This window comes from Macaca fascicularis, chromosome 16 (genome assembly GCF_037993035.2).
Source record: "Macaca fascicularis isolate 582-1 chromosome 16, T2T-MFA8v1.1".
Lineage (NCBI taxonomy): Eukaryota > Metazoa > Chordata > Mammalia > Primates > Cercopithecidae > Macaca > Macaca fascicularis.
Window position 1 is genome coordinate 46,505,642 of NC_088390.1, and position 25,866 is coordinate 46,531,507.

At 40.5% G+C, this 25,866-nt stretch overlaps 1 protein-coding gene across 1 annotated transcript in view; it reads right to left on the reverse strand.

Moving 5' to 3' along the window:
* Positions 1 to 24,356, reverse strand: part of MED13 (mediator complex subunit 13) — a 125,785-nt gene extending 101,429 nt beyond the window's left edge. The window contains exons 1-3 of the mRNA XM_005583888.5: positions 24,214 to 24,356; positions 22,135 to 22,369; positions 11,073 to 11,241 (exon numbers count right to left, since the gene is read on the reverse strand). Coding sequence (XP_005583945.1) covers positions 11,073 to 11,241; positions 22,135 to 22,369; positions 24,214 to 24,279 — 470 coding nt within the window. The 5' untranslated portion in view covers positions 24,280 to 24,356. The remainder of the gene's footprint in view (positions 1 to 11,072; positions 11,242 to 22,134; positions 22,370 to 24,213) is intronic.
* Between the last annotated feature and the right edge of the window lie 1,510 nt (positions 24,357 to 25,866).

The following is a 25,866-nucleotide window of genomic DNA, read 5'->3' on the forward strand; positions in this document are numbered from 1 at the left end:
GCACCTGCCACTGCGTCCGGCTAGTTTTTTTGTATTTTATTTTTTAACTAGAGATGGGGTTTCACCATGTATTGGCCAGACTGGTCTTGAAATCCTGACCTCAGGTGATTCGCCCACCTTGGCACCCCAAAGTGCTGAGATTACAGGCATGAGCCACTGTGCCGACCTGAAATTTTTTAAACAGACGGCGGTCTCCCTATGTTACCCAGGCAGGAGTGCAGTGGCTTTTCACTGGCACAGTCGTGAGGCACTACAGCCTCAAACTCCCGACCTCAAGTGATCCTCCTGCCGCAGCCTCTTAAGTAGCTGGAACTACAGGTGTACACCACCACACCCAAATCTCTGAAATCCTTATATTAAAGGTAACATTCTAGTCAGAGAATATTATAAAACAATTAGAAAATACCAACACAGTGAATTCGGTTGTGCTTTTTTTCCAAGGAGAAATGTTATTCATATCATCCCATCAAACATTTTTGGTATTTAACACTCAGAAAAGTAGAGTTAAAACAAAAACATATCACTACAATAAGAATCCAAAGTATTATTAGCTACTATAAAGGACTGCAGAAAACACTTGCTCTCCATGAGCTTACACTGCAATATCTAAAACAAAAAGTTATGAATGAGGCAGAATTTTATAAATGAAACTTGAATAATCTTCCATTGTGGAAAAAAATGTTCCTCAAATTAAGTACTGAAATTAATCAAAAGATTATTTCTAAAACAGAAAAGACATGCTTATAGATTAAAGATAGCTGCTCTAACAGCAACAATTCCATACGTATGCTAGATTAGGCAGTGCCACATCAAACCTATTTCTAGCATTTGTATTAAGAAGCTACAGAAAAATGATATCCCATTTGTGAGTAGAGAATCTGAGGTACAAAGAGGTTAAATGGCTTGTGTTAAAATCATAATACTAGTAAAGGGAATGCTGACTTCAAACTCTAAACACCCTATCAACCAATTAAAAAAATGGGCAAAAGACTTCAACCGTCATTTCTCCAAAAACAACATACAAATGGCCGATAAACACATAACATGCTCAACACATCACTAATCATTAGAGAAATGCAAACCGAAAACACAGTAAGATACCACCTCACACCCATAAAAATAGCTTTAAAAAAAAAAACAGGAAATAACAAGTGTTGATGAGGATGTGGAAAAAATGGAACACCTCTGCAATGCCTTTGGGAATGTAAAATAGTGCAGCCACTATGGAAAGCAGTATGGAAATTCCTCCAAAAATTATACTTCGAATTACCATATGATCCAGCAATTCCACTTCTGGGTATACACCCAAAGGAACTTAAAGCAGGGACTTGATGAGAGATGTGCAGACCAATGTTTATAGCAGCATTATTCACAATAACCAAAAGGTGAAAACAACCCAAATACCATTTACAGATTAATACATAAACAAAATGTCATATATACATACAATGGAATATTATTCAGCCTTAAAAATAAGGGAAATTCTGTCACGTTTCATAAATGAATCTTGAAGATTTTATGCTAACTGAAATAACCCAGACAAAAAAGGACAAATACTACATGATTCCACTCATATGAGGTACCTACAAGAGTCAAGTTTCTAGACAAAGTAGAATGGTGGTTACACAAAGCTGAAGAAAAGAAGAATTGAAGAGCTACCACTCTTTTATGAGTAGACTTTCAGTTTCGGATGATGAAAAAGTTCTGCAGATAGTGGTGATGGTTAACAACGTGAACGTACTTAATGCCACTGAACTGTACACCGAAAAATTATTAAGTTTTATGTTATGTACATTTTACCACAATAAAAAAACTGTATTCATCTTTTTTTTTCCTTTGAGACAGGGCCTTGCTCTGTCACTCAGGCTGGAGTGCAGTGGCGTGATCAGAATTCACTGCAGCTTCCACCTCCTGAGCTCAAGCAATCTTCCTGCCTCAGCCAACCAAGTAAGTGGGACTACAGGTGTGAGCCACTATGCCCAGATAATTTTTTTAATTTATATTTTGTAGAGATGAGGTCTCACTATGTTGTCCAGGCTGGTCTTGAACTCTTGAGCTAAAGCAATCCTCCTGTCTTGGCCTCTCAAAGTGCAGAGATTACAAGCATGAGCCACTGTGCCCAGCCTCCCCTAGCCATCTTAATTCTGAGATTATTTTTATTCCGTGAATTCAAGTTTCTAAACTTGTCTTACATTTTTAGGATCCTCTAAAAATTCCAAAGCCCAGATTACAGCCCCAGGTTAAGACACAAGCATCAATAATTTTTTGTAAGCTCTCCAGGTGATTCCCACATCCAGACAAGTTTGGGAATCATTAATTTGTATTTCTATAGCCTTCAGAGTAACTGTTTTAAATTCTTAAATTTAAAGGTATAATACCAGTATCAGTTTTTTTTTTTTTTTTTTTTTTGAGATGGAGTCTCGCTGTGTCTCCCAGACTGGAGTGCAGTGGCCAGATCTCAGCTCACTGCAAGCTCCACCTCCCAGGTTCACGCCATTCTCCTGCCTCAGTCTCCCGAGTAGCTGAGACTACAGGCGCCCGCCACCACGCCCGGCTAATTTTTTGTATTTTTAGTAGAGATGGAGTTTCACCGTGTTAGCCAGGATGGTCTCGATCTCCTGACCTCGTGATCCACCCGCCTCGTGATTTCTCCCAAAGTGCTGGGATTACAGGCGTGAGCCACCGCGCCCGGCCAGTATCAGGTATTATTAACATAGCTCCATGAACAAAAGATCCACACTAAACTCCAGAAGTTAACATCTTACCTGTAAATCCTGTACATATTTCTGCTCGCTCAGTGAACATATTACTTACATTATACGGTAAATAATACTTAGAAAGCGGCCGGGCGCGGTAGCTCAGGCCTGTAATTCCAGCACTTTGGGAAGCCGAGGCGGGCGGATCACAACGTCAAGAGATCGAGACCATCCTGGCTAACATGGTGAAACCCCAACTCTACTAAAAATATAAAAATTAGCTGGGCGTGGTGGCACGCGCCTGTAGTCCCAGCTACTTGGGAGGCTGAGGCAGGAGAATCACTTGAACCTGGGAGGCAGAGGTTGCAGAGAGCTGAGACTGCACCACTGCACTCCAGTCTGGTGAAAGAGCGAGACTCCATCTCAAAAAAAAAAAAAAACTTAGTAAGCTAAAACATTATTCTGGTTTACCACTTCAAATGTTCTGCAAAATGCTGCTTTTTATTGTTGTTTCTAAGTACTATGTTTTTACTACTTCCTATAACTTAAAAAAAAATATGTGTAGGAGATATACAGGTCTACAGGGTCAATAATCTATCTCATATTTTTCATGCCTAAAATGCAGCTCCAATAGTTTATAACTGTATGAGCTTGGACAGATTTGTAAGAGTCTACAGTAAGAATCATAGAAAGAAATTATGGTAAGAAAGGCTGGGCATGGTGGCTCACACCTGTCATCCCAGCACTTTGGGAGGCTGAGGCTGGAAGATCACTTGAAGCCAGGAGTTAGAGACCAGCCTGGTCAACATGGCCAACAGAGAAACCCCATCTCTACCCAAATTACAAAACTTAGTCAGGTGTAGTGGCGCACTCCTGAAAGTACCAACTATGTGGGAGGCTGAGGCAAGAGAATTGTTTGTGCCTGGGAGCAGAGGGTGCAGTGAGTCAAGACTGCACCACTGCACTCTGGCCTAGGAGACAAAGCAAGACCCTGTCTCCAAAAAAAAAAAAAAAAAAAGAAAGAAAGAAAGAAAAATTATGGTAAGAAACGCCGGGCGCGGTGGCTCAAGCCTGTAATCCCAGCACTTTGGGAGGCCGAGGCGGGCGGATCACGAGGTCAGGAGATCGAGACCATCCTGGCTAACACGGTGAAACCCTGTCTCTACTAAAAATACAAAAAGAAATTAGCCGGGCGTGGTGGCGGGCGCCTGTAGTCCCAGCTACTCCGGAGGCTGAGGCAGGAGAATGGCGTGAACCCGGGAGGCGGAGCTTGCAGTGAGCCGAGATCGCACCACTGCACTCCAGTCTGGGCGACAGAGCGAGACTCCGTCTCAAAAAAAAAAAAAAAAAAAAAAAAAATTATGGTAAGAAAATCTCAACAAGGAGGAAAAATAGGAGAAAGAAAAGTCTTTCTTAACATTTAATTTTTCTCATAAATGTTCTAGAAGGCATGAAAATGTAGAAAACTGACCACGCAAATTCTAGTGACATCGTCACTTAAGACTTCAGAAATGATACATAATAATATTGATGACAGACATTAAGGACAAAACATCATAGGTAGGCTACAGGGAAAACAATAAAAAGGCACATCCAGTCTGCTGAAGTAACTACACCTAATTTAGCAGAGAGTTGGTACCCTGACTGATGCAAGGTATGAGATTCTTCTTGCCTTTGAGATTCTAGAGCATACTCACAATTTAGCATACAATTCCAGAAGGGTTCACTGACCAACAGAGAACACTGTTGTTTCACCAACAAACACTACCAAGTTCAACTGGGCTTAAAGCCCTAGAACTGTGTTGTAAATACAACAGCCAATACACACATATAACTACTGGTGACTTAAAATCCAAACTGAGATATACTCTAAGCATAGTACACAAACCTAATTTCAAAGACAGTACAAAAAGTAAACTATTTCATTAATATCTTCTGTATATTTAATTATATGCTGAAATGATATTATTTTGGACATACTACATTTAAAAATATATTACAATTAATTTTGCCTATACATTTAGGTTTTTTTAACTTTTTAAATGTGCCTAGAAGAAAATTTTAAATTACCTATGTGGCTCACATTATACTTCTACTGGACAGTACTACATTAGATGACAGGAAGAAAGGAAATGAGTCCATAAAAAAACCTAATAGCAATAGCTCCTAGCTTCTCTAGAAATTTGCCTTTTCAGAGACAGTGAGAAACCCAACCAAAGGACATCCTAATGCTACTAACAGTTAATAAAACATTTCCAGTGGGGACTTACATCTCATGGTGCCTATTTTTAATCAGTTTTGGAGATCATGAGATAATGTAAAAGCTATACATATGGCAGAAAATAAACATAGCTTTATGGTTGAAATTTAAAGCATATTCTTTCATTTACTTCCTTAAAAAAATTTGATGATTTTCTTTATTGAAGTACCGAAAGTACCATTTTAATTATAAATATAAAGGTTCTTGTGTAAGCAATACCACCCGAAAAAAATAACTTTCTGCAATGATGAAAATGTTCTAGATCTACATTGCCCAATAACCATTAACAATAGCCATCCTTTCCTTCCTGTGAACTTTTACTGCTTTATCCCACAAAACCAAAAATTTATCACTCTCTGTGGACAAAGTTCTTTACTACTAATTAATTCCAGGGCTCTAATTATTCTAATACAAAGGCTTAGAACATATTGACCCAAACATTTAATCCTATTTTATGTTATATCCAGCAAGAGTTTATTATATCCTATTGTATGTCGATATGTATACACATAATGTAATACAGACAAACACACATATATAACATGTAATACTCTATATTGCCTTTTTTTTTTTGAGACGGAGTTTCACTCTTGTCGCCCAGGCTGGAGTGCAGTGGCGCGATCTCTGCTCACTACAACCTCCACCTCCCGGGTTCAAGTGATTCTCCTGCCTCAGCCTCTCAAGTAGCTGAGATTACAGGCATGTGCCACCACACCTGGCTCATTTTTGTATTTTTAGTAGAGACAGGGTTTCACCATATTGATCAGGCTGGTCTCTAACTCCTGACCTCACGAGCTGCCTGCCTCGGCCTCCCAAAGTGCTGGGATTACAGGCGTGAGCCACCACGTCTACCCTATATTGCCTTTTAAAATTGGAGTTAAAGGTAACTATTTTACATAAATACATCAAAAAAGATTTAACAACATATTTTTGCTAAATAAACTTTACTGCACACTCAGCTAAATGGCTACAACAGATTCAACATGACAAAAAGCTTAACCAAACATAATCTTAAGAAAGTCCTTGGCCAGGCGTAGGTGGTGTGCGCCTGTAATCCCAGCTACTCTGGAGGCTGAGGTGGGAGAACCAATTAGGCCTGGAAGTTTGTGGCTGCAATGAGTTATGATTGTGCTACTGCAATCTATCTTGGGCACAAAGCAAGACCCTGTCTCTATTTTAAAAAAATGGAAAAAAAAAAGAAAGTTCTTATTCAAGATAATCTTATTCAAATGCACTCTCAAACATCACAAGTTCAGAATACCTTTTATAGAAGACTCTAAAACCTACATGAAGTCAACGGTACTTAATACAACCCATTTACTTGTGGGCTCACTAGAAAACTCAATGTCTGCCATGTGATCCAGTCCCCAGCAATACAGGAAAACACCTAAACTATTCAAGAAAACACTGGTCATCATTCTTTTAACCAATTAACTGAAGACTGGTTTGTTCCTGTGGTTACTCTTATACTTGTGGGATTCTTTAAAGGTAACCTAGCTGTATCCCTAGAATTTGATTCCATTTCCTCTCTTTCAGTCCCTAAAGACTGTTAAACAGACAACTACATGTAGGTCCAGATTATCAGAAAATGAGAATTTTTATGTAAAAATTTTAAAGAAAGGAAGAAGATAGCCGGGCGCGGTGGCTCACTCCTGTAATCCCAGCACCTTGGGAGGCCGAGGCGGGCGGATCACGAGGTCAGGAGATCGAGACCATCCTGGCTAACACGGTGAAACCCCGTTTCTACTAAAAATACAAAAAATTAGCTGGGCGTGGTGGTGCGTGCCTGTAGTCCCAGCTACTCAGGAGGCTAAGGCAGGAGAATGGAGTGAACCCAGGAGGCGGAGCTTGCAGTGAGCCGAAATGGTGCCACTGCACTCCAGCCTGGGTGACAAAGTGAGACTCCGTCTCAAAAAAAAAAAAAACAAAACAAAAAAAATAATAAAGAAAGGAAGAAGATAAAAATGTAAGGAATATTATTTTCTCCTTTGTTCAGGTCAAACTAGTTTCACAGCATAAATTTTCTTTCTTTACAACTCTTGTTCTTTTTTCAGAATACTTATACCAAAAGTGAATTGATTAGTAAACAAAAACAGTCTATATGATACTTATGTTTCAGAATGGTCTAGAGACGTATTAATTTATAATCAATCTTTATCTACCTTCCCTATATCATTCCACTGAATTCAACAGAAAAGAAGTCCCATATCATAACTCAAAGACAGACTTAGTTGCTTGGTTTTTCTCCTACTTGCTATTACATAGAAGGAAAAAGGGTAAGAAAGGTCCTGCAAAAAAGAGATTTGAGGACCAGCATTTATCTTTCCGAATAAAATCAGTTTTTATACCACAACTATGGTTCAAGAGTAACTCGAAAGAGCATACACTATTTCTGGTAACACTTCACTAATAAAATACAATCTTAATTTAGTTCCCCTCCTAAATGGGTCAGCCCATGGAAAAACACTAGTGCTCAATTACATGGTTAAATAACAAGCAGAATCTGTTGGATTCATGAAAATCTCCAGTTAAAAGTTTTATTTTCGGGCCAGGCACGGTGGCTCAAGCCTGTTAAGCCAGCACTTTGGGAGGCCAAGGCGGGCAGATCATGAGGTCAGGAGATGGAGACCATTCTGGCTAACACAGTGAAACCCTGTCTCTACTAAAAATACTAAAATTAGCCAGGCGTGGTAGCTGACGCCTGTAGTCCCAGCTACTCAGGAGGCTGAGGCAGGAGAATGGCGTGAACCCGGGAGGCTGAGCTTGCAGTGAGCCGAGATCACGCCACTGCATTCCAGCTTGGGCGACAGAGTGAGACTCTGTCTCAAAAAAAAAAAAAAAAAAAAAAAAAAAAAGGTGTATTTCCAGCCAGGTGCATTGGCCCATGCCTATAATCCTAGCACTTTGCGAGGCCGAAAAGGTGGGTAGCTTGAGCTCAGGAGTTCAAGACCAGCCTAGGCAACATGGTGATATCTTGTCTCTACAAAATCTACAAAAATTAACCAGCCGTGGTAGCGTGTACCTGTGGTCCCAGCTACGTGTGAGGCTGAGGTGTGCGGATTACTTGAGCCTGGGAGGTTGGGCTGCAATGAGCCATGACTGTGCCATTGCACTCCAACCTGGGTGACAAAGTAAGAGACCTTATCTCAAAAAGAAAAAGTTATAATTTTTTTTTTTTTAAGACAGGGTCTTGCTCTGTTGCCCAGGCTGGAGTACAACAGCACAATCCTAACTCACTGCAGCCTCAATCTTCTGGGCTCAAGCAATCCTCTCACCTCAGTCTTCAGAGTGGCTGGGACTACAGGTGTGTGCCACTGTGCCCACCGTTGTTTTTTTTTTTTTTTTTTAAAGAGACGGGGGTCTGCAGCCACAAAAAAGAATGAGTTCGGCTGGGCATGGTGGCTCATGCCTGTAATCCAGGACTTTGGGAGGCCGAGGTGGGCGGATTACCTGAGGTCAGGACTTTGAGACCGGTCTGGCTAACATGGTGAAATCCAATCTCTACTAAAAATACAAAAATTAGCCGGGCGTGGTGGCGGGTGCCTATAATCCCAGCTACTCGGGAGGCTGAGGCAGGAGAATTGCTTGAACCCAGGAGGCAGAGGTTGCAGTGAGCTGAAATCGTGCCACTGCACTCCACCCTGGGCGACAGAGCAAGACTTTGTCTCAAAAAAAAAAAAGAATGAGTTTATGTCCTTTACAGGGACATGGATGAAGCTGGAAACCATCATCCTCAGCAAACTAACACAACAACAGAAAACCAAACACATGTTCTCACTCATAAGTGGGAGTTGAACAATGAGAATACATGGATACAGGGAGGGGAACATCACAGACCAGGGCCTGTCAGGGGATAGGGAGCAAGGGGAGGGAGAGCATCAGGACAAATACCTAATGCATACTGGGCTTAAAATCCAGATGATGGGCTGACAGGTACAGTAAACCACCATGGCACATGTATACCTAATTAACAAACCTGTACGTTCTGCACATGTATCCCAGAACTTAATAAATACATAAATAGGCCAGGCGCAGTGGCTCACGCCTGTAATCCCAGCACTTTGGGAGGCCGAGGTGGGTGGATCATCTGAGGTCAGGAGTTCAAGACCAGCCTGGCCAACATGGCGAAACCGTGTCTCTACCAAAAACACAAAAATTAGCTGGGTGTGATGGCAGATGCCTGTAATCCCAGCTACTCAGAAGGCTGAGGCGGGAGAATCACTTGAACCCAGGAGGCGGAGGCTGCAGTGAGCTGAGACAGTGAGCCAAGATCACACCATTGCACTCCCACCTGGGCAACAGACTGAGTCTCTCTTTAAAAAAAAAAAAAGGCGCAGTGGCTCATGCCTGTAATCCCAGCACTTTGGGAGGCCGAGGCAGGCAGATCACGAGGTCAGGAGTTTGAGACCAGCTTGGCTAACATGGTGAAACCCCGTCTCTACTAAAAATACAAAAATTAGCTGGGTGTAGTGGCACACGCCTGTAATCCCAATTACTCAGGAGGCTGAGCAGGAGAATCACTTGAACCCAGGAAGCGGAGGTTGCAGTGGGCTGAGATTGCACCACTGCACTCCAGCCTGGGCAACAGTGTGAGACTCTGTCTCAAAATAAATAAATAAATAAATGTATATGGCAGATATTGCTAACTGCCTACCCAATATCCATTTCCACTTCTTTGATCTTTGGTATCTATCTATCACCCCTTTCTTCTTACTAACAAAAACTTCATTTTGTTCAGAGCAGCTGTTTCCAAATAAAAGATATCTGTTTCTCTTAGTATGGCCAAAGATACGTCAGCTAGAGTTTCCAGAAAATAATTTACTTTCTGACTCAGGTGCCACACTTTCTTACTTCCTCCCTTCCTTTCTCTTCCTGCCTGGAATTCACCGTGAGGTCTGGAGGTGCAACACACGGGAGGACCATGAAGATGTAAAGATGGCACAGCAGAAAACTCTGGGGAACCTTGAATCCTTGATGACATTATTGAACAGATATACCAGTACTAAACTATCTACCTCCATACTCCTTGCTACTGAGAAAAATCAATCCCTACATAAGCCAAGTAGTTAATGTTTTTCTGCCATTTTCAGCTGAATGCATTCCAAACTTATACAAGTATTTTGTTAACAATAAAGATTTATGTTAATTTTCAAAGAGGAAAAAAAATGAAAGCACCTTTATTTATCCAGGCTTATGTACTCATCCAGTCTACTAAAACTAAAAAGTTTCAAGAAGAAAAAAAAAAAAACCTCCAGGTGCACATGAAAAAAGATGCGCATATATGACATGAAAGACCTCAAAATGATTACAATCTCAACCAAATGTTCACTTCACATCCTCTTACACCTTTCAGGAAAAATTAGTAAGTTCCCTTTAATTTTCTCTTCCCCACATCCCATCTTACTTGCCACTGGTTCATCTCTCTTGAAGTCTCACTAACTCAATGACTGCTGGGAACTTAAATCTTCTGACAGACTATGCCTTATATTATCTAAATCACAGAGAAGCGTAGTAACCTGAAGGTTTTAATTGCACAGGAGAAGGAGGTATCTATCATAAGTCTTCTGTGCCTCTATCTGCAACTACTCTAATAATTAGTGTCATAAATTGCTTAATTCATTGCTCAAGAAAATTATAAGCTCTCAAAGAGTAAATGGTCTTATACAGAAAACACAAATTTAAATTACTTTAATTAAAGGGAATTGAGAGACTGGGAATAAGAAGGGTTAACTTAATCCAAAACATACTCACAGATCACTATCTTTAACAGGTGTTAATGTTACTTAACTTTAATATCAGAGTGCTGGGCATACACTTCCATGCCTAAGGATCTGCTTTCATCCCATATTTTGTCTATCATCCCAAATCAAAATTTAGGCCACTGTATTAAAATACAGCTTATTCCTACTGTAAGAAAATTCTTAAAGAGTGTAAAGGGAAGTGTGTAAAGTGGTTAAAAAAAAAAACAAAAAACCTGACTATATCTAGTATTTTGTCACTGATAACCTCCTGAATATGCCTGTATGGTATTAGCTTGTTTTATCCCACATTCTCTGTAAAGATACAAAAAGGAACAAATCTAAAGAAATATCACATCAGAATTTAAGATCGCTTACCTTTTATTTATAGGTTTTTCATCTTTTTCATAAGGCTTTACAAACCACTTGCCAATACGTACAAAATTCCTGTTCATTAAACACCGTTCCAATAGATTGTGAACTGCTTTGAAAAGCAGAGTACGGCATTCATAGGAAAGTCCATTCTCCCACACTCCATCTTCTTCTTCTAAAAGAGAAACGAAGGAAACAGTAAGTAAAATAGTAGCACTATAATCTATTCAGAGCCAAGTAAAAAAGGTTACAGTTTATACTCATCAACACTAGCTTATCCCAGAATATTAAGCTACAATCACTTCAATGTATCTCTAGACATTAGGAGGTTTCAAAGTTATTCCATAAAGAATAAAAGGTCTAAGTGCCATATATTCTATTAAATTACCTGAAAAGTATTTTTCCACCTTATAAAATTCAATGACATCATGAACATACTGAATTGGTTCCTGTATTAATGAAAAGGACGCTTGTTTGCAAAACCTGGAAAATATTAAACGCACTCTATACCTATGATGCCAATTTCTAAGCTGGCTCACTTGTTACTTTGTCCTAATTCCCCCAATCACTCAACCTGCCAAAAAAATTAGCCAGTTAATAATTGAAATCAAAACATTTCATGTCCATCAGCATTCTAATCCATGACTCCACTGTAACACTAAGTGATGAATAAAAAGGAAGCTGTTGGCACAGAGCCTAACAAGCAGTGCACTATCAGCCACCTTAGGTCTCATTTCAACCAAAATATTCCCACGATTATTATTCAGTATAGGATCCTTTACTTGGGGGAGAAATTTAAAAATTTAAAGACTTAAATTGTAAATGGCACTTCTGTCATATAAAATTATAGCTATCTTCACTAACTATACAGCTTCAATTTTGCCAGCAAATCTATTAATCACTTCAAGTTAATTTACCAAAAAAACATTAACACAGTCGTTTTGAGATAAGTCTGGATGTAGGTCAGAAAAAATGTTTTTCATACTCTATCCATTTCATATCTGTCACAAAGCATTCAATAAATCGTGCCACAAATAATGATACTGCTTCAGCATTTTAACTTTCATTACAAGATTTTAAATTGCTTAGTCTAAATATAATTAACTCTCTTTCTATAGACTATATACCTTTATAAACATTTTATAAATATGGGTTATCTGTGTTCAATGTTTAAGTAAAAGTAAAAATAAAAGACAAACCTTTCTCAATTCAACACCAAACATGCATACGCTATACCCACAGAAAAATAGACACAATATGAGCTTTCGAATAAAAGCAAAGACATGTATTAAGAATTACACATGGTTTATAGGCACAACTTATACAACAAATGGGTAGAACAAACAGTAATTAAAAAGCATGACAGTAGACTTTAACTGCACTAGAAATTCTGTGCTACTGCAAAGATTAAAGTTGATTTTATGTTTTTTTCCTAAATGATAGTCAAGTCTTTCAAAGCAACTAATTTTATTTTATTTTATTTTATTTTATTTCATTTTAAATTAGCTTTAGGCTGGGCGCAGTTGCTCACACCTGTAATCCCAGCACTTTGGGAGGCTGAGGTGGGTGGATCACCTGAGGTCAGGAGTTCAAGACCAGCCTTGCCAACATGGTGAAACCCCCTCTCTACTAAAAATACAAAAATTACCCAGGTGTCATAGGGCAGCCCTGTAATCCCAGCTACCTGGGAGGCTGAGGTGGGAGAATCACCCGAGAGGGAGAGGTTACAGTGAGCCAAGATCGTGCCACTGCACTCCAGCCTGGGACAGAGTGAGATTCAGTCTCAAAAACAAAAAAGGTAAGCTTAGGGGAAAAAAAGTGGAATAAGCTTTAGAAAATGACAATATATCAGAATTCGAATAGAAGAATTCTTTAAGTCTAATATTAATCATAAATATTAAATATGAAAAATTGACATTCTATTATATCAAAGACACCATTATCTACTGTCATTTAAAACCAAAGCATTTATGGGTTTCACTTATTTATTTCTGAGACGGAGTCTTGTTCTGTCGCCCAGGCTGGAGTGCAGTGGCCGGATCTCAGCTCACTGCAAGCTCCGCCTCTCGGGTTTATGCCATTCTCCTGCCTCAGCCTCCCGAGTAGCTGGGACTACAGGCGCCCACCACCTCGCCCGGCTAGTTTTTTGTATTTTTTAGTAGAGACGGGGTTTCACCGTGTTAGCCAGGAAGGTCTCGATCTCCTGACCTCGTGATCCGCCCCCTCGGCCTCCCAAAGTGCTGGGATTACAGTCTTGAGCCACGGCGCCTGCCCAAAGGTTTCACTTTATTAAAGAAAATATTAGACTAGGAGAATAGAGAAGTGGCACACAGTGACTTCACTTTAATTAATTAAACGTCTAGCTCACAAGCATATTTGTGAGTTGATAACAAAAAAAAGAGAAAATAATCTTTCTCAATTGATCTGCTTTCAATTTAATGAGGTCCTACCATTTCAAAATTAAACAGCTACATTAAGACTTTTACCTCAAATTATGAGACTTATGACTACTAGAATATACATGTTCTTAATTCCAACAGAATTATGTTAGGAATATCTCCCAATTCTTCACCTCTTTATAATCAATTTAGTATCTTTTATTTTTATTACCTTTTATTTCAAAAATCACTACCTTCTGATGGTTATAACACTTGTTCTACAGAAGAAGCCACTACCAACATCTTTTTTCTATCTAAGTTTTAAAGCATCAAAGACCCAAGACACAGTTACCATTTATAAGTATCAAAAGTTGTACAGTTGTTATAAACTTCGAATAAATTATTCATTTAAAACTAGAGAATGACTTTGCCTTCTTCCCAAAAACAGTAAATAAAAAAATCTGCTTTCCGGGAGGCTGAGGACAAGTATGGTGGCTCACGCCTGCTGTCAGGGAGGCTTAGGACAGGTGTGGTGGCTCATGCCTGTAATCCCAGCACTTTAGGAGGCCGAGGCAAGTGGACCACTTGAGGCCCGGAGTTCGAGACCAGCCTGGCCAACAGGGCAAAACTCCATCTCTACTAAAAACATAAAAATTAGCCGTGCATGGCACAGCTGTAGTCCCAGCTACTCAAGGGGCTGAGGCATGAGAATCACTTGAGACCGAAAGGTGGAAGTTGCAGTGAGCTGAGATCACGCCACTGCACTCCATTGTGGGGGCAACATAGCGAGACTCTGACTCAAAAAAAAAAAAAAAAACAAAAAAAAACTTTGCAATAGTAAAAGCTAAAACACAATAATTTATAAATTTTCACATAAAATTCTGAAAATTGTATGGTTTTATTTTGTAAAATCTATTTCAATGAAACCTGCAGTTAAATGAATTAAGAATATTTAATGTGAGGCCATGCGCAGTGGCTCATGCCTATAATCCCAGCACTTTGCGAGGCCGAGGCAGGCGGATCATCTGAGGTCAGGAGTTCAAGACCAGCATGGCCAACATACCAAAACCCCATCTCTACTAAAAATACAAAACTTAGCTGGGCGAGGTGGCATGCACCCATAGTCCCAGCTATCCGGGAGGCTGAGGCAGGAGAATCACTTGAACTGGGTGGCAGAGGTTGCAGTGAACCAAGATCCTGCCACTGCATTCCAGCCTGGTGACAGAGCAAGACTCCATCTCAAAAAAAAAAAAAAAAAAGGAATATTGAATGTGGTTTAGAAAAGTAGTCAGTATTAATCTTCAAGCATCTCTCCCTCATTATTCTAATGCTTTCAAAGGGCGTGGGCATCTTATGTCCCCAATGCCCAAAATTCTCATTAACACTAAATGGGAGCTATGCATAAAACAAACAAGTAGAGACCACCTGTTGAGGTTTTCTAAACCCAACATATCTCTGAAGTATATCTTCATCTATATGGCAAGCAACTAAGCAACCATTACACTAAAGTAATATAATTTCATATTTTGTTGCTGAGAAAAATGAGAATAAGTCCTAATAATGCTCAATAAAAAGTCTGAAGGTTTTTGGTTTTCTTGGGAATCACTCAGAAACAAGAAGCCTACGGAGCCAAGCTTCTAATATCCTGACAATCTAATAACCTTAATAAAAGTACTCTCTACATGTTGTATTCAGATATGAAAAGTGAAACGGTACAACCAACCCACCCAAGGCATAGCGATATGCACTATTTACACTAATTGAAACAAGTTATTGAATCTCAACACCAGCATTATAATAGGGAGGGGAAGGAGAAGGCAACACCTAGCTCTTCTGAACTTAACCAGAGCCTAACAGAAAAAGTCTGCTTAATCTATTTAAATATTTTCCTCCTCTAGCCAGGTACAATGACTCATGCCTGTAATTCCAACTACTTGGGAAGCTAAGACAGAAGGATCACTTGAAGCTAGGAGTTCAAGACTAGCCTGGCAACACAGGAAGACCCTGACTCCAAAAAACTTTTTTTTAGTTAGTGGGGCATAGTAGCACCTGCCTGCAGGCCCAGCTGCTGGGGAAGCTGAGGTGGGAGGATTGCTTGAGTCCAGGAGTTGGAGGCTGCAATGAGCTATGATTAAGCACTGCAGGCTGAGTGACAAAGTGAGACCTCCATCTCTACAAAAAAAAAAAAATTCCTCCTCTTGTAGAGAAAACAAAGTTTTCAACTCTGCATTCTTAGTACTTTTCTATTACTATTAGCATTACAATTCTTAATCATCAGTGTTTCTTGAAATTTTCATGGATGATTTATTGGAAGAAAATACAAATGCTAAATTTGATTACCATATTTTCTTCCTGAAGATACAGAATACAGTAGTGCCAAAGCATGTGATAAGTCATCAAAATAATTATCTATCAATAGGGAAAAAAAGGCCGGGCGCGGTGGCTCAAGTCTGTAATCCCAGCACTTTGGGAGGCCGAGATGGGCAGATCACGAGGTCAGGAGATCGAGACCATCCTGGCTAACACATTGAAACCCTGTCTCTACTAAAAAAAAAATACAAAAACTAGCCGGGCGACGTGGTAGGCGCCTGTAGTCCCAGCTACTCGGGAGGCTGAGGCAGCGTAAACCCGAGAGGCGGAGCTTGCAGTGAGCTGAGATCCGGCCACTGCCCTCCAGCCTGGGCGACAGAGCCAGACTCCATCACAAAAAAAAAAAAAAAAAAAAAAGGGGAAAAAAAAATCACAACCAAAAAAGCAAATACACCGTGCACTCAACATTTTTCTCAAAACTGGCATCTTTAAATATATCCACAGTGGTAAAAAACGAATCTTCTCCTGTATAATTTTGCTAAACTATTAAAATGTAACATATGCTAATGAATGGCTCAAAAATTAACATGGTAGAAAATTCCATGTAGTTCCTGAAATAAAGAGAAATGTTTAAATGCTAGATCAGTGTTTCTAATGAATAATCATTAATAACCAACACATTCAACAAATATACTGAGAGCCTTAAGTTGGCTGCATCATTATCTATGGCAAAACTTGAAAAACTGATTTAAGAACAGCGTAGTATGTTATGTTTGACTTGAAAACTTAGAAAATACACTTGATCAAAAAGAACAGTATGCAGCAAATGAAGTTGTCACCTAGAAGACTAGCCAATTTGAAGAGTCAGACCACATCACAAGTTAATTTTACAACAGTAGAAATGAATTACTCTCTTTAGATTACCTGGGGCACAAAACAATGTTTTAGTTTGGCTGGGACTAGATTCCTATGCCTGGCTGTTTATCTATCCGTCAATCCGATTAACATCTGTCATCTAAGGTTAAAGTCCACTATAGTTAATATCCTTCAATAAAAACATCCAAAATTAAATACAGAACAATAGTCCACTTAGTTTGAGCACTATTCATTGTGACAAAATTCTGGTATAATAAAACTATCTGAACATGTTACTAAAATCTACTTTACAGACCTCAGGAGCCAGGAAAAAGAAGAAATATTTTTAGCCCTGAGTTTTTTTAGTTCACAAGGTATCAGTTTTCTCAAAGACTCTCATCACAGTCTAACTTGCTATGATTTTTTTAAGATGACAAACGGGAGAGGACGCAGTTTTTGCTTTTATTTTTATTTAAAGGGAAAGAATAAAAGTCAATGATGACAGCAATTGAATTCCAAAAACGTTAGAACACAGAATAAAAATACGGAGAAAACTCTCCTTCAAGAACACATTAATGAAAATGAAACAACCTTGCTCTGAAGCAAATTAACAGTACACTTAAAAGTACCAGTCCTACCCACTATAGAGATTTTTGACCAGAGGGCCCGAGCTAAGATTTTCCCATTACCCATTTCATACCTCTTTCACCCACTATCACACAACCATAAACAAACTACAAAATTTAATTTTTTTAAAAAAAGGGACTGGGCATGGTGGCTCACGCCTGTGATCCCAGCACTTTCGGAGGCTGACGCAGGCAGATCACCTGAGGCCAGGAGTTCCAGACCAGCCTGGCCAACATGGCAAAACGCCCACTAAAATCTCTACTAAAAATACAAAAATTAGCCGGGTATGGAGGCACATGCCTGTAGTCCCAGCAACTCAGGAGGATGAAGCAAAAGAATCGCTTGAACCTGGAAGGCAGAGGTTGCAGTGAGCCAAGATTGCCCCACTATACTCCAGCCTGGGCGACAGAGCAAGACTTCATCTCAAAAAAAAAAAAAAAAGAAAGAAAGAAAAAAGCTGTTAACCCCAAAGGAGTTTTATTCTCTAATCTTTTTGTATCAAAACATATCCACACCTATTCAACTAATCATTATCCTATAGAGGATAAAACAAAAAGTAAGAAAATCATCTATGTTTGGCTTTGGAATTCAAGAGTTTTTTTCTGAACAAGTATCTTTCCAAATATTATAGTTAGGCTAATACTAGTTAGCACAAGTCCTGATCCAAAAATCACCTGGCTTCTGCAAATTACTTTGCTCAACAGTATTGACTTACTGCTACAAAATGAGTAACTGAGGGTTTAAAGTATGTATTAAATCAGATTTGATTTGCTGTAATGGATCTCTACCAGTTAGCAATATAAGTTTACATTCTATTTCTACACATCAGCTAAACTTGAAAGGAAGGTAACCCAAACAAATGCTAAGTGACATGAGAGAGACTGAAATTTAAAATGCACTATGGAATCTGAGCAGACTCTTCATAACTGTCGAAATCATCAAAACCAAGGAAAGTCTAAGAAACTGTCATAGTCTAGCAAAGCCTAAAGAGACATGACAATTAAATATAATATGGGTATCTTAGATGAGATCCTAGGAAAGAAAAAGGATATTAGGCAAAAAACAATAAAAGAAATCCAAATATATACTTTAGTTAATAATAAAGTATCAATATTGGTTCATTAGTTAATTTTTTAAAATACACTGCATGACACAAAGGAGCTAAGGAGGTTAAACAAAGGCAATTCTGTATTTCTGTTATTGAATATTCCAGTTAAGAAAAACAGAATTCTAATCTTTGGAAAAATATTTCCCTCTTCCCCCACTACCAAGAAAAACGAGGGCAATATTATCACCATAATCAAAAACACTTCAGTAACAAGATGTGGTGTGTGCTGACCCAAACAGAAGGACACTGTCTGTGAAGAGCAGGCTCAAGCTAAATTAACCAGCTTTTTAGTTACCACCTGGGTCCTTCCGGTACCCCTTTCCTCAGTGCTACACCTCCACTTGGAACCCAGGACTGCCTCCAGCAGCTGATGCTACCCTGTACTGTCCAGCTGCTCTCTTCTCAGGGGAGCTTAAAAGAAGGAAATAGAGTGCCACAGATGGGAAGAAATGAAAAAGGGGTTAGCTAGAGAGACACAGGCAGACTAATTACCCCAAGAGGGAGGCAGACGCTGTCCCCAGAGCAAAGAAAAGGGCAAAACAAATATATTCCATCTGAAAAGATCTTATTATTCTTTAAGATACGTCTGATTTAAGTAACAACATTCTTAATAACAGGTTTTATTAAAAAAAAAAAAGCTAAAACATATAAATACCACTGACTATGCAAACTAAAACAGTACAGGACAAGCTTTGGAACAGTAAATACGATCACATACCACTCCTAATTGTATTTCAGTTTACTATTTCAATCACTTCACTTTAATAAATTTTTAAAAGTTATTTACGCCTGGCGTGGTGGCTCACGCCTGTAATCCTAGCACTTTGGGAGGCCGAGGCGGGTGGACAGACTGCGCTCAGGAGTTTGAGACCAGTCTGGGGAACACGGTGAAACCCCGTCTCTACTAAAAATACAAAAAATTAGCCGGGCGTGGTGGCGGGCGCCTGTAGTCCCAGATACTCAGGAGGCTGAGGCAGGAGAATGGCGTGAACCCAGGAGGCGTAGCCTACAGTGAGCCAAGATCGCGCCACTGCACTCCAACCTTGGCGACAGAGACTCTGTTTCCAAAAAAAAAAAAAAAAAAAAAAACACCCAACCTCCCCCCAAAATTACTTTCATTCACGTTCAGGATCACTATCTTTTTTTTTTATTTTTGAGACAGAGTCTTACTGTGTTGCTCAGGCTGGAGTGCAGTGGCGAGATCTCAGCTCACTGCAACCTCCGCCTGCCGGGATCAAGTGTATCTCCTGCCTCGGCCTCCCAAGTAGCTGGGACTACAGGCACGTGCCACCATGCCCAGCTAATTTTTGTATTTTTAGTAGAGGCAGGGTTTCACCATGTTGGTCAGGATGGTCTCCATCTCCTGACCCTGCGATCTGCCTGCCTCAGCCTCCCAAAGTGCTGGGACTACAGGCGTGAGCCACCGCGCCCAGCTGATCACTCTCTATTTTAAAGGTACAAGTAACTATGATTTTTGAAAATTATGCTAAAAATCAAAGCTAAACTAGAGAAAAACGTTTAAGACTGTAACCTAGTTTCAGTGGAGAAAACATATCTGACTGGTAACATGAAACCTAGAAGAAAAAACTGACTTTTAACAATATACATCAAAGCAGCTCACATCTAACTTTAATAGTCTTTTAACTTTCACAATATTATTTCTATTATGGTAAAACTAGGCCAGGTGCAGGGGCTCACACTTGTAATCCCAGCACTTTGGGAAGTTAAGATGGAAGGATCACTTCAGTTCATGAGTTCAAGACCAGCCTGGTCAACATAGCAAGACCCCATCTCTACTTAAAAAGAAAAAAAGAAAAAAAAATTAAACATTATATATCTCTCTTTTTTTTTTTTTTTCTTTTTTTTTGAGACGGAGTCTCGCTCTGTCGCCCAGGCTGGAGTACAGTGGCCGCATCTCAGCTCACTGCAAGCTCCGCCTCCCGGGTCTATGCCATTCTCCTGCCTCAGCCTCCCGAGTAGCTGGGACTACAGGCGCCCGCCACCTCACCCGGCTACTTTTTTGTATTTTTTAGTAGAGACGGGGTTTCACCGTATTTAGCCAGGCTGGTCTCGATCTCCTGACCTTGTGATCCGCCCGTCTCGGCCTCCCAAAGTGCTGGGATTACAGGCTTGAGCCACCGCGCCCGGCCTCATTATATATCTCTTAAAATTATTTTTGATTCTACAAAGTGTATTTCATGGAATCTTTAAGAAAGATCTGTTAAGTCTGTTTAGATGCTCTGCCAACTTTATTAAGACCAAAGCCCCTAAGTCAGCATTATAGTTTTATTGATAATTATGTTTTATCAACAAATATATTTTATCAATAGTTTATAGTTTTTCAACAATGTTAGTCTCCAAACATTCTAGTAAGGTGATTTTTATGACCACTTAATGATTAAAATAACTCAATACTATATCCAAGTCAATAAAAGAAAATGGAGCTTTCAGCATGATTAGAAGGCATTATCTTGCTAAAACTACTATATATACATACATCATGTATACGTATATGTATATACATACACACATTTTACACATTTAGAACTACATTAAATACAAAGAACTAGGGACTAGACTCTGCAGCAGGCATCTCATTAGAAAAACTACAAAAGCTGGAAAGCTTTCTTGAAGAAATGCAATCACTCTCAAAAATAGTAATTATCACGGGAGAGTATGTTCATTAGAATGTGAAAAGCAATTATCAAAACATACAAATGTAACACGTACATTCCTACATAAATGTTGGTCTTACTAAGTACCAGTTCAAGATACAGACACCTAGAATACATTCTATCCAGAAATAAAATAGATCCTATAGGTCATAGGGACAATAACAAAAACTTCAGAGTACTCAATTTCAAACAAGAACTTTAAAAAAATTATCTAGAAATCCTAAATTTATCTATCAAAAATCATTATCAAACTATCTTACCGAAGTGTTCGGAACCTTATAGCATACAACCAATCATTTACATTCCTATTATCTAAGATTCAGTAAATACTGACTTTGACAGTTCAAAGCTTCAGTAATTATTATGAAAAGCTATAGTTTCTCTTTCTAAAGTAGCATTTGGTCCTAAAAGTCAAGAAAATAAGGAAGTAATCACATTGATTTGCTCATAATAAAATTGTTTGTGTAACCTTTTAGATTATGATCCCATGTCCTATAAAAGCTAAACAAGTTGGCACTTGTCTCTTATTGAGTATGTGACAGAACAGTATATGAGTCACTTTCCAAAAATAACTAAATTAACATATGCCTTCATATGTTAATCAAACAGCACAAATGACAGTAACAAAATACTTACATACCTTAAAACATGCGCGCACACACACACACAAACACAAGGATAGTTACATTTCCAGTACTTTTAGAATCATCTGCCCATTTAATGCAAAAGACTCAACTTTGACAGTGGCTGAAGTGACTCAAAAGTTACATCTGGCTTCAAAACTATTACATGACTTTGTTAGGAACTCTGTTTCCTGATTCCATTTTTTGAGATTAATGTGGCATGCCTTCCTTGGACCCTAACTACCCGTGAGAAATTAAGAAGAGAGGTGGTAAAAGGAGAAAGTCATTCAAGCCTAAAAAACCCAGCTATAACATGGATAATTTGAGTAAAATAAAATAATCATGGTGAAATAAAACATGAAGCTCAATTTTTATCTGGCCTCCTACCTAAGTGTCCCACAATAACAAACTTACTTTGTAATACAAATGATATTCTGGGAGAAGTATACAATGTTGCTGTATCATTAATTAGAAATGGAAAGTTTCTTTCACCTGATAAGTCATGGTGAATAAGGTCAGCAAAATTGGGGTCTTCACCCCACCAAAATATCCACAATTCTCTTCTTCCAGGTCTTTGATCTCGCCGCCAAACACCAAGTACATCTGCCTTAAGGCAGCGACTAAAACTGCTCAAAATGGGGTCTTCTTCTGTCACAGGAAACAGAATAGGGGCAGAAGTTGGGCCTTGCCATACATATTTTTTCCATTTAATTCCCGTCAAGTCAGCCTGAATAAAAGAAAGCATGATGTTTTATTATTGCATATTCACTCAAATTCACAAAAGTACTCCATACGATGTCTCCTATTTCGTTAAGACATTACAATTTTTCAATATATGCTTGAGCTATTGAATGCAAATTAGAACCAAAAAAAAATGACTTTATAATTCAACAACCAACAATTTTAGGGAGAAGAACACAGTTAAAAATAAATACCACCATGTCACTGAATAGCAAGCAAATATGTACTCCAAGTAGAAATAAAAGAAACTGAACGAAGTTAAATATAGACAGACACACACACTTCAATATACAAACAGAGTACATTTTTCTCTGTCCTAAATGGTCACATTTATTCATTGGTGTCAAACGTTTAACTGAAAATCAATTATTAAAGACCCTATCACGGGTTTTTATTCCACATTTACAGAAGTAATGTCTCTAATGAAAAGACATCTGAACAAGTCCTGAAAAAAATCTATGTTAATTCTTCACACATACCCCTGTCGGAAAAGTCAAATAGCTGCTCACAAAGAACTGTCAGATTTGTGCTAGTCTATCTTCAAAGAGCCTGATCCTAAAAGTATCAAAAATAGACTGAGTTGGATAAGATAGAATACAAAACCTGGTGTATGTCTTATTATACGTGAAGAGATGCTGATTAATGGACATTGAAAAGAAAAACATACTGTAGAAGAGGATAGAGTATGAAAGATCTCAATTTAGCATCCAGAAAGAAATTCAAGAGGAATTCAATAATTTAATCTAACTTAAAGGTGCAAAGCATAAGGTGCCAAAAATGAAACTGCTGATACATGACTGGCAGTTTACACTTGCCAACTAGTTGTGCTCCGCCCACTTAACTCACTTATTACCTATCATATACTCTTAATATTTCTCATAGCACAAAGGAGAAAATGAAAAAATAAAGTCACCCAAACTTAAAGTCATTGATGAAGCTCAGCTACTGTCCCACACAGGCCAAGTTATTTGCAACAGTTGGTACTTTTGAAAGTCTCAACTGTTGGATGTTACCAGACCTGGGCTAACCTACACAATGGTCATCCCTACACCCAGCTTCTCTGGACTTTTCATTTCAATCAAACAAGGGAGCAGCCTGCTCAAAACATTCTGAAAAAGCAAGCAAAACACAATAAATATAGAAACAGTGCAAAACCACAGCACCTCGTCCATTAGCCCCCTTCACTCGCACAAAAAAAATTATGTTCTAATAAAAGCAAGATGGCTAGAAATTGTCAAAAATGGCAAACTGTTTTCAAAGTTTAAAAAGAAAACATATGAAATGGCACCTACTGGTTTTTACAGAGAGATCTTAAGTCACCCAAGGAAGAAACTAACCTTGCGTTAGTTTGACTCATACAAAAAAAATGTAAAACGAAGACAGGTTTCTGGGGCATAAGTTCTGGGGTCCTGTTTACATGGGGAAACCAAATTAAAAGGATGAGACATAAAGGCGGTGGGGAGCAGGGGCAATAATGGAAAGTGTGAAGCTGGGATACAAGGCCAATAAGCAGAAAAGCAACAGTTAAGAGAGAGAGAAAGGTTACTGTCCTGCCAGATAAGGAGCTCAAGTTGAGGACGAGACTACGGTGAAGAGGAGAGTCCGAAAGAAGACGAGAAAAAATGCCAACACTCCCCAAACAGGGCCCGGGACCGTGGGAGAGCGAACGCAGTCTCCCGGGGTTGGCCGCGGAGCTTCGCAGGGCGCCGGCTCCGGCTGGGCCTCGCCCGGGGACTCGGGCATCTGGACCAGACCCGGCCCCCTCCCCCACGGCCCAAGGGCGCACCTCACGGCCCCCCTCCCTCGGCGCCCGCCGGCCCCGGCACTCACCAGGCAGAAGAGGTTACAGTGACAATCTTCCAGGCTGGCCCCGTTCGGCACGAAGGAGGCACTCATCGTCCCTCACAGCAGCCGCCGCCGGCGCCACAACCCACCATCCGCCATTACCGCCGCCTCCGACCAGAGAGAGAAACACAGACACCGGGGAGGGCGTGGGGGGGTAGTGGTTGGGGGGGCGGTGGAAGAGGAGGCCGCCGGGCCGCCCGCCCTCCCCACCCACCCCCCCGCCGCCGCCGCTGCCGCCGCCGCGAGCAGCCCCCGCCGCCCGGCCGGCACCCAGCCGCCCGGGGCCGAGGGCCGGAGGCGGGAGGGCCGCGCCGCGCTCGCCTGGCGGGCCGGACTGCGGAGCCCGCAGACGCTCGTCCTTCTCTGGGAGACGGAGGGGATGTGTGCCCCTACCACAAGAAAAATAATAAATTACACAATAAATAATCAAAAACGAGTCCGAGACGGCAGAGCCCAAGCCCTGGAAGGTTCTCCCGGGCGGGGAGGCGCCCACACAGGGGCGGGAAGGGCGAGAACCGGGAGAGAAGCCCAGGCCCCCGGCCCGGCAGCGGCGATGTCCTTAAGCCCAGAGTCTCCTCAGCGGCGGAGGTGGTGGCGGCGTCTGCGGGCTCAGACCATTCTCTGGCTCTGTCTTCGTGTCGTCCCTGGGCCGAGCCGGCCTAACGTCTGCCCTCCTGCGGCCTCACCGGCTGGACGCCGTAGTCTCCCCCATTTTGTGGGCCCAGCGGGCGGTGTTTTTCCCCCTTTAATCCGAATTCACGGGTTTTCCCTTCGCTTTAATGGCGGCCACAGGGACCAGCTCGCCCTCTCTGCTCACCCATTGGCCGCCTTGAGGTCACGTGGGCCCGGGCTCCGTGGGGAGGGGGAGAGAGAAGTGAGCGAGGGAGGGCCGGGAAGCTTTCGGCCGAGGCGGTGAGCCCCGGGGACTGGGCAGCCAGCTGGTAGCCACTAACATAGCGCCACCTGCTGGGTGCCCTGGCCAGTGTAAAATGACCCGTGGCCCTGGCCCTGTCTTTGCGGGGAAATTTACAGTCCAGGAAGGTTCATTTCACAAATCAATGGGAATTACGTGGAAATCAGTTTGAGTTCTTTGGAAGAGAAAGTATTGACAAAAATTCCAAGACATTCTCATTTATTTCGCGAGGCCGCTGGGGTGCAGGCGCAAACCTCTGGATTTGGGAGTCAGACGATCTGGATGGGGACGAGACTCCACCACCTAAAAGTTGTGATATGAAGATAGAAACTTAAGAAACAAAATATTGCCCTGTAGTTAATAGACTGGGAATTAGAGCCACACTCCCTGGGTTCCAAGCTTGAGCAAATCACTTTCTGCTCTGTGTCTTGTTTCCTCGTCTGTAAAACGGGGAAAACATGCCCCTTACCCCACAAGCTTATTGTAATGAGTTAATGCAAATTAAGCAGGTAGCCCAGGGCCCTGCACAGATAAGCACTGTTAAGAGTTAACTATTATTGTTGTCATCGTTACCTCATACAGTTATTGTGAGAAGCAGGAGAACTAGTGTATGTAAAGGTCTCACTACGTTTTTGTTGTTGTTTACTTCTGTCTCTCTAGTGCCTAAAAAAAGATACCTAGCACACAGTAGGTGCTTCATATTTGTATATTTACAAATGAGTGGG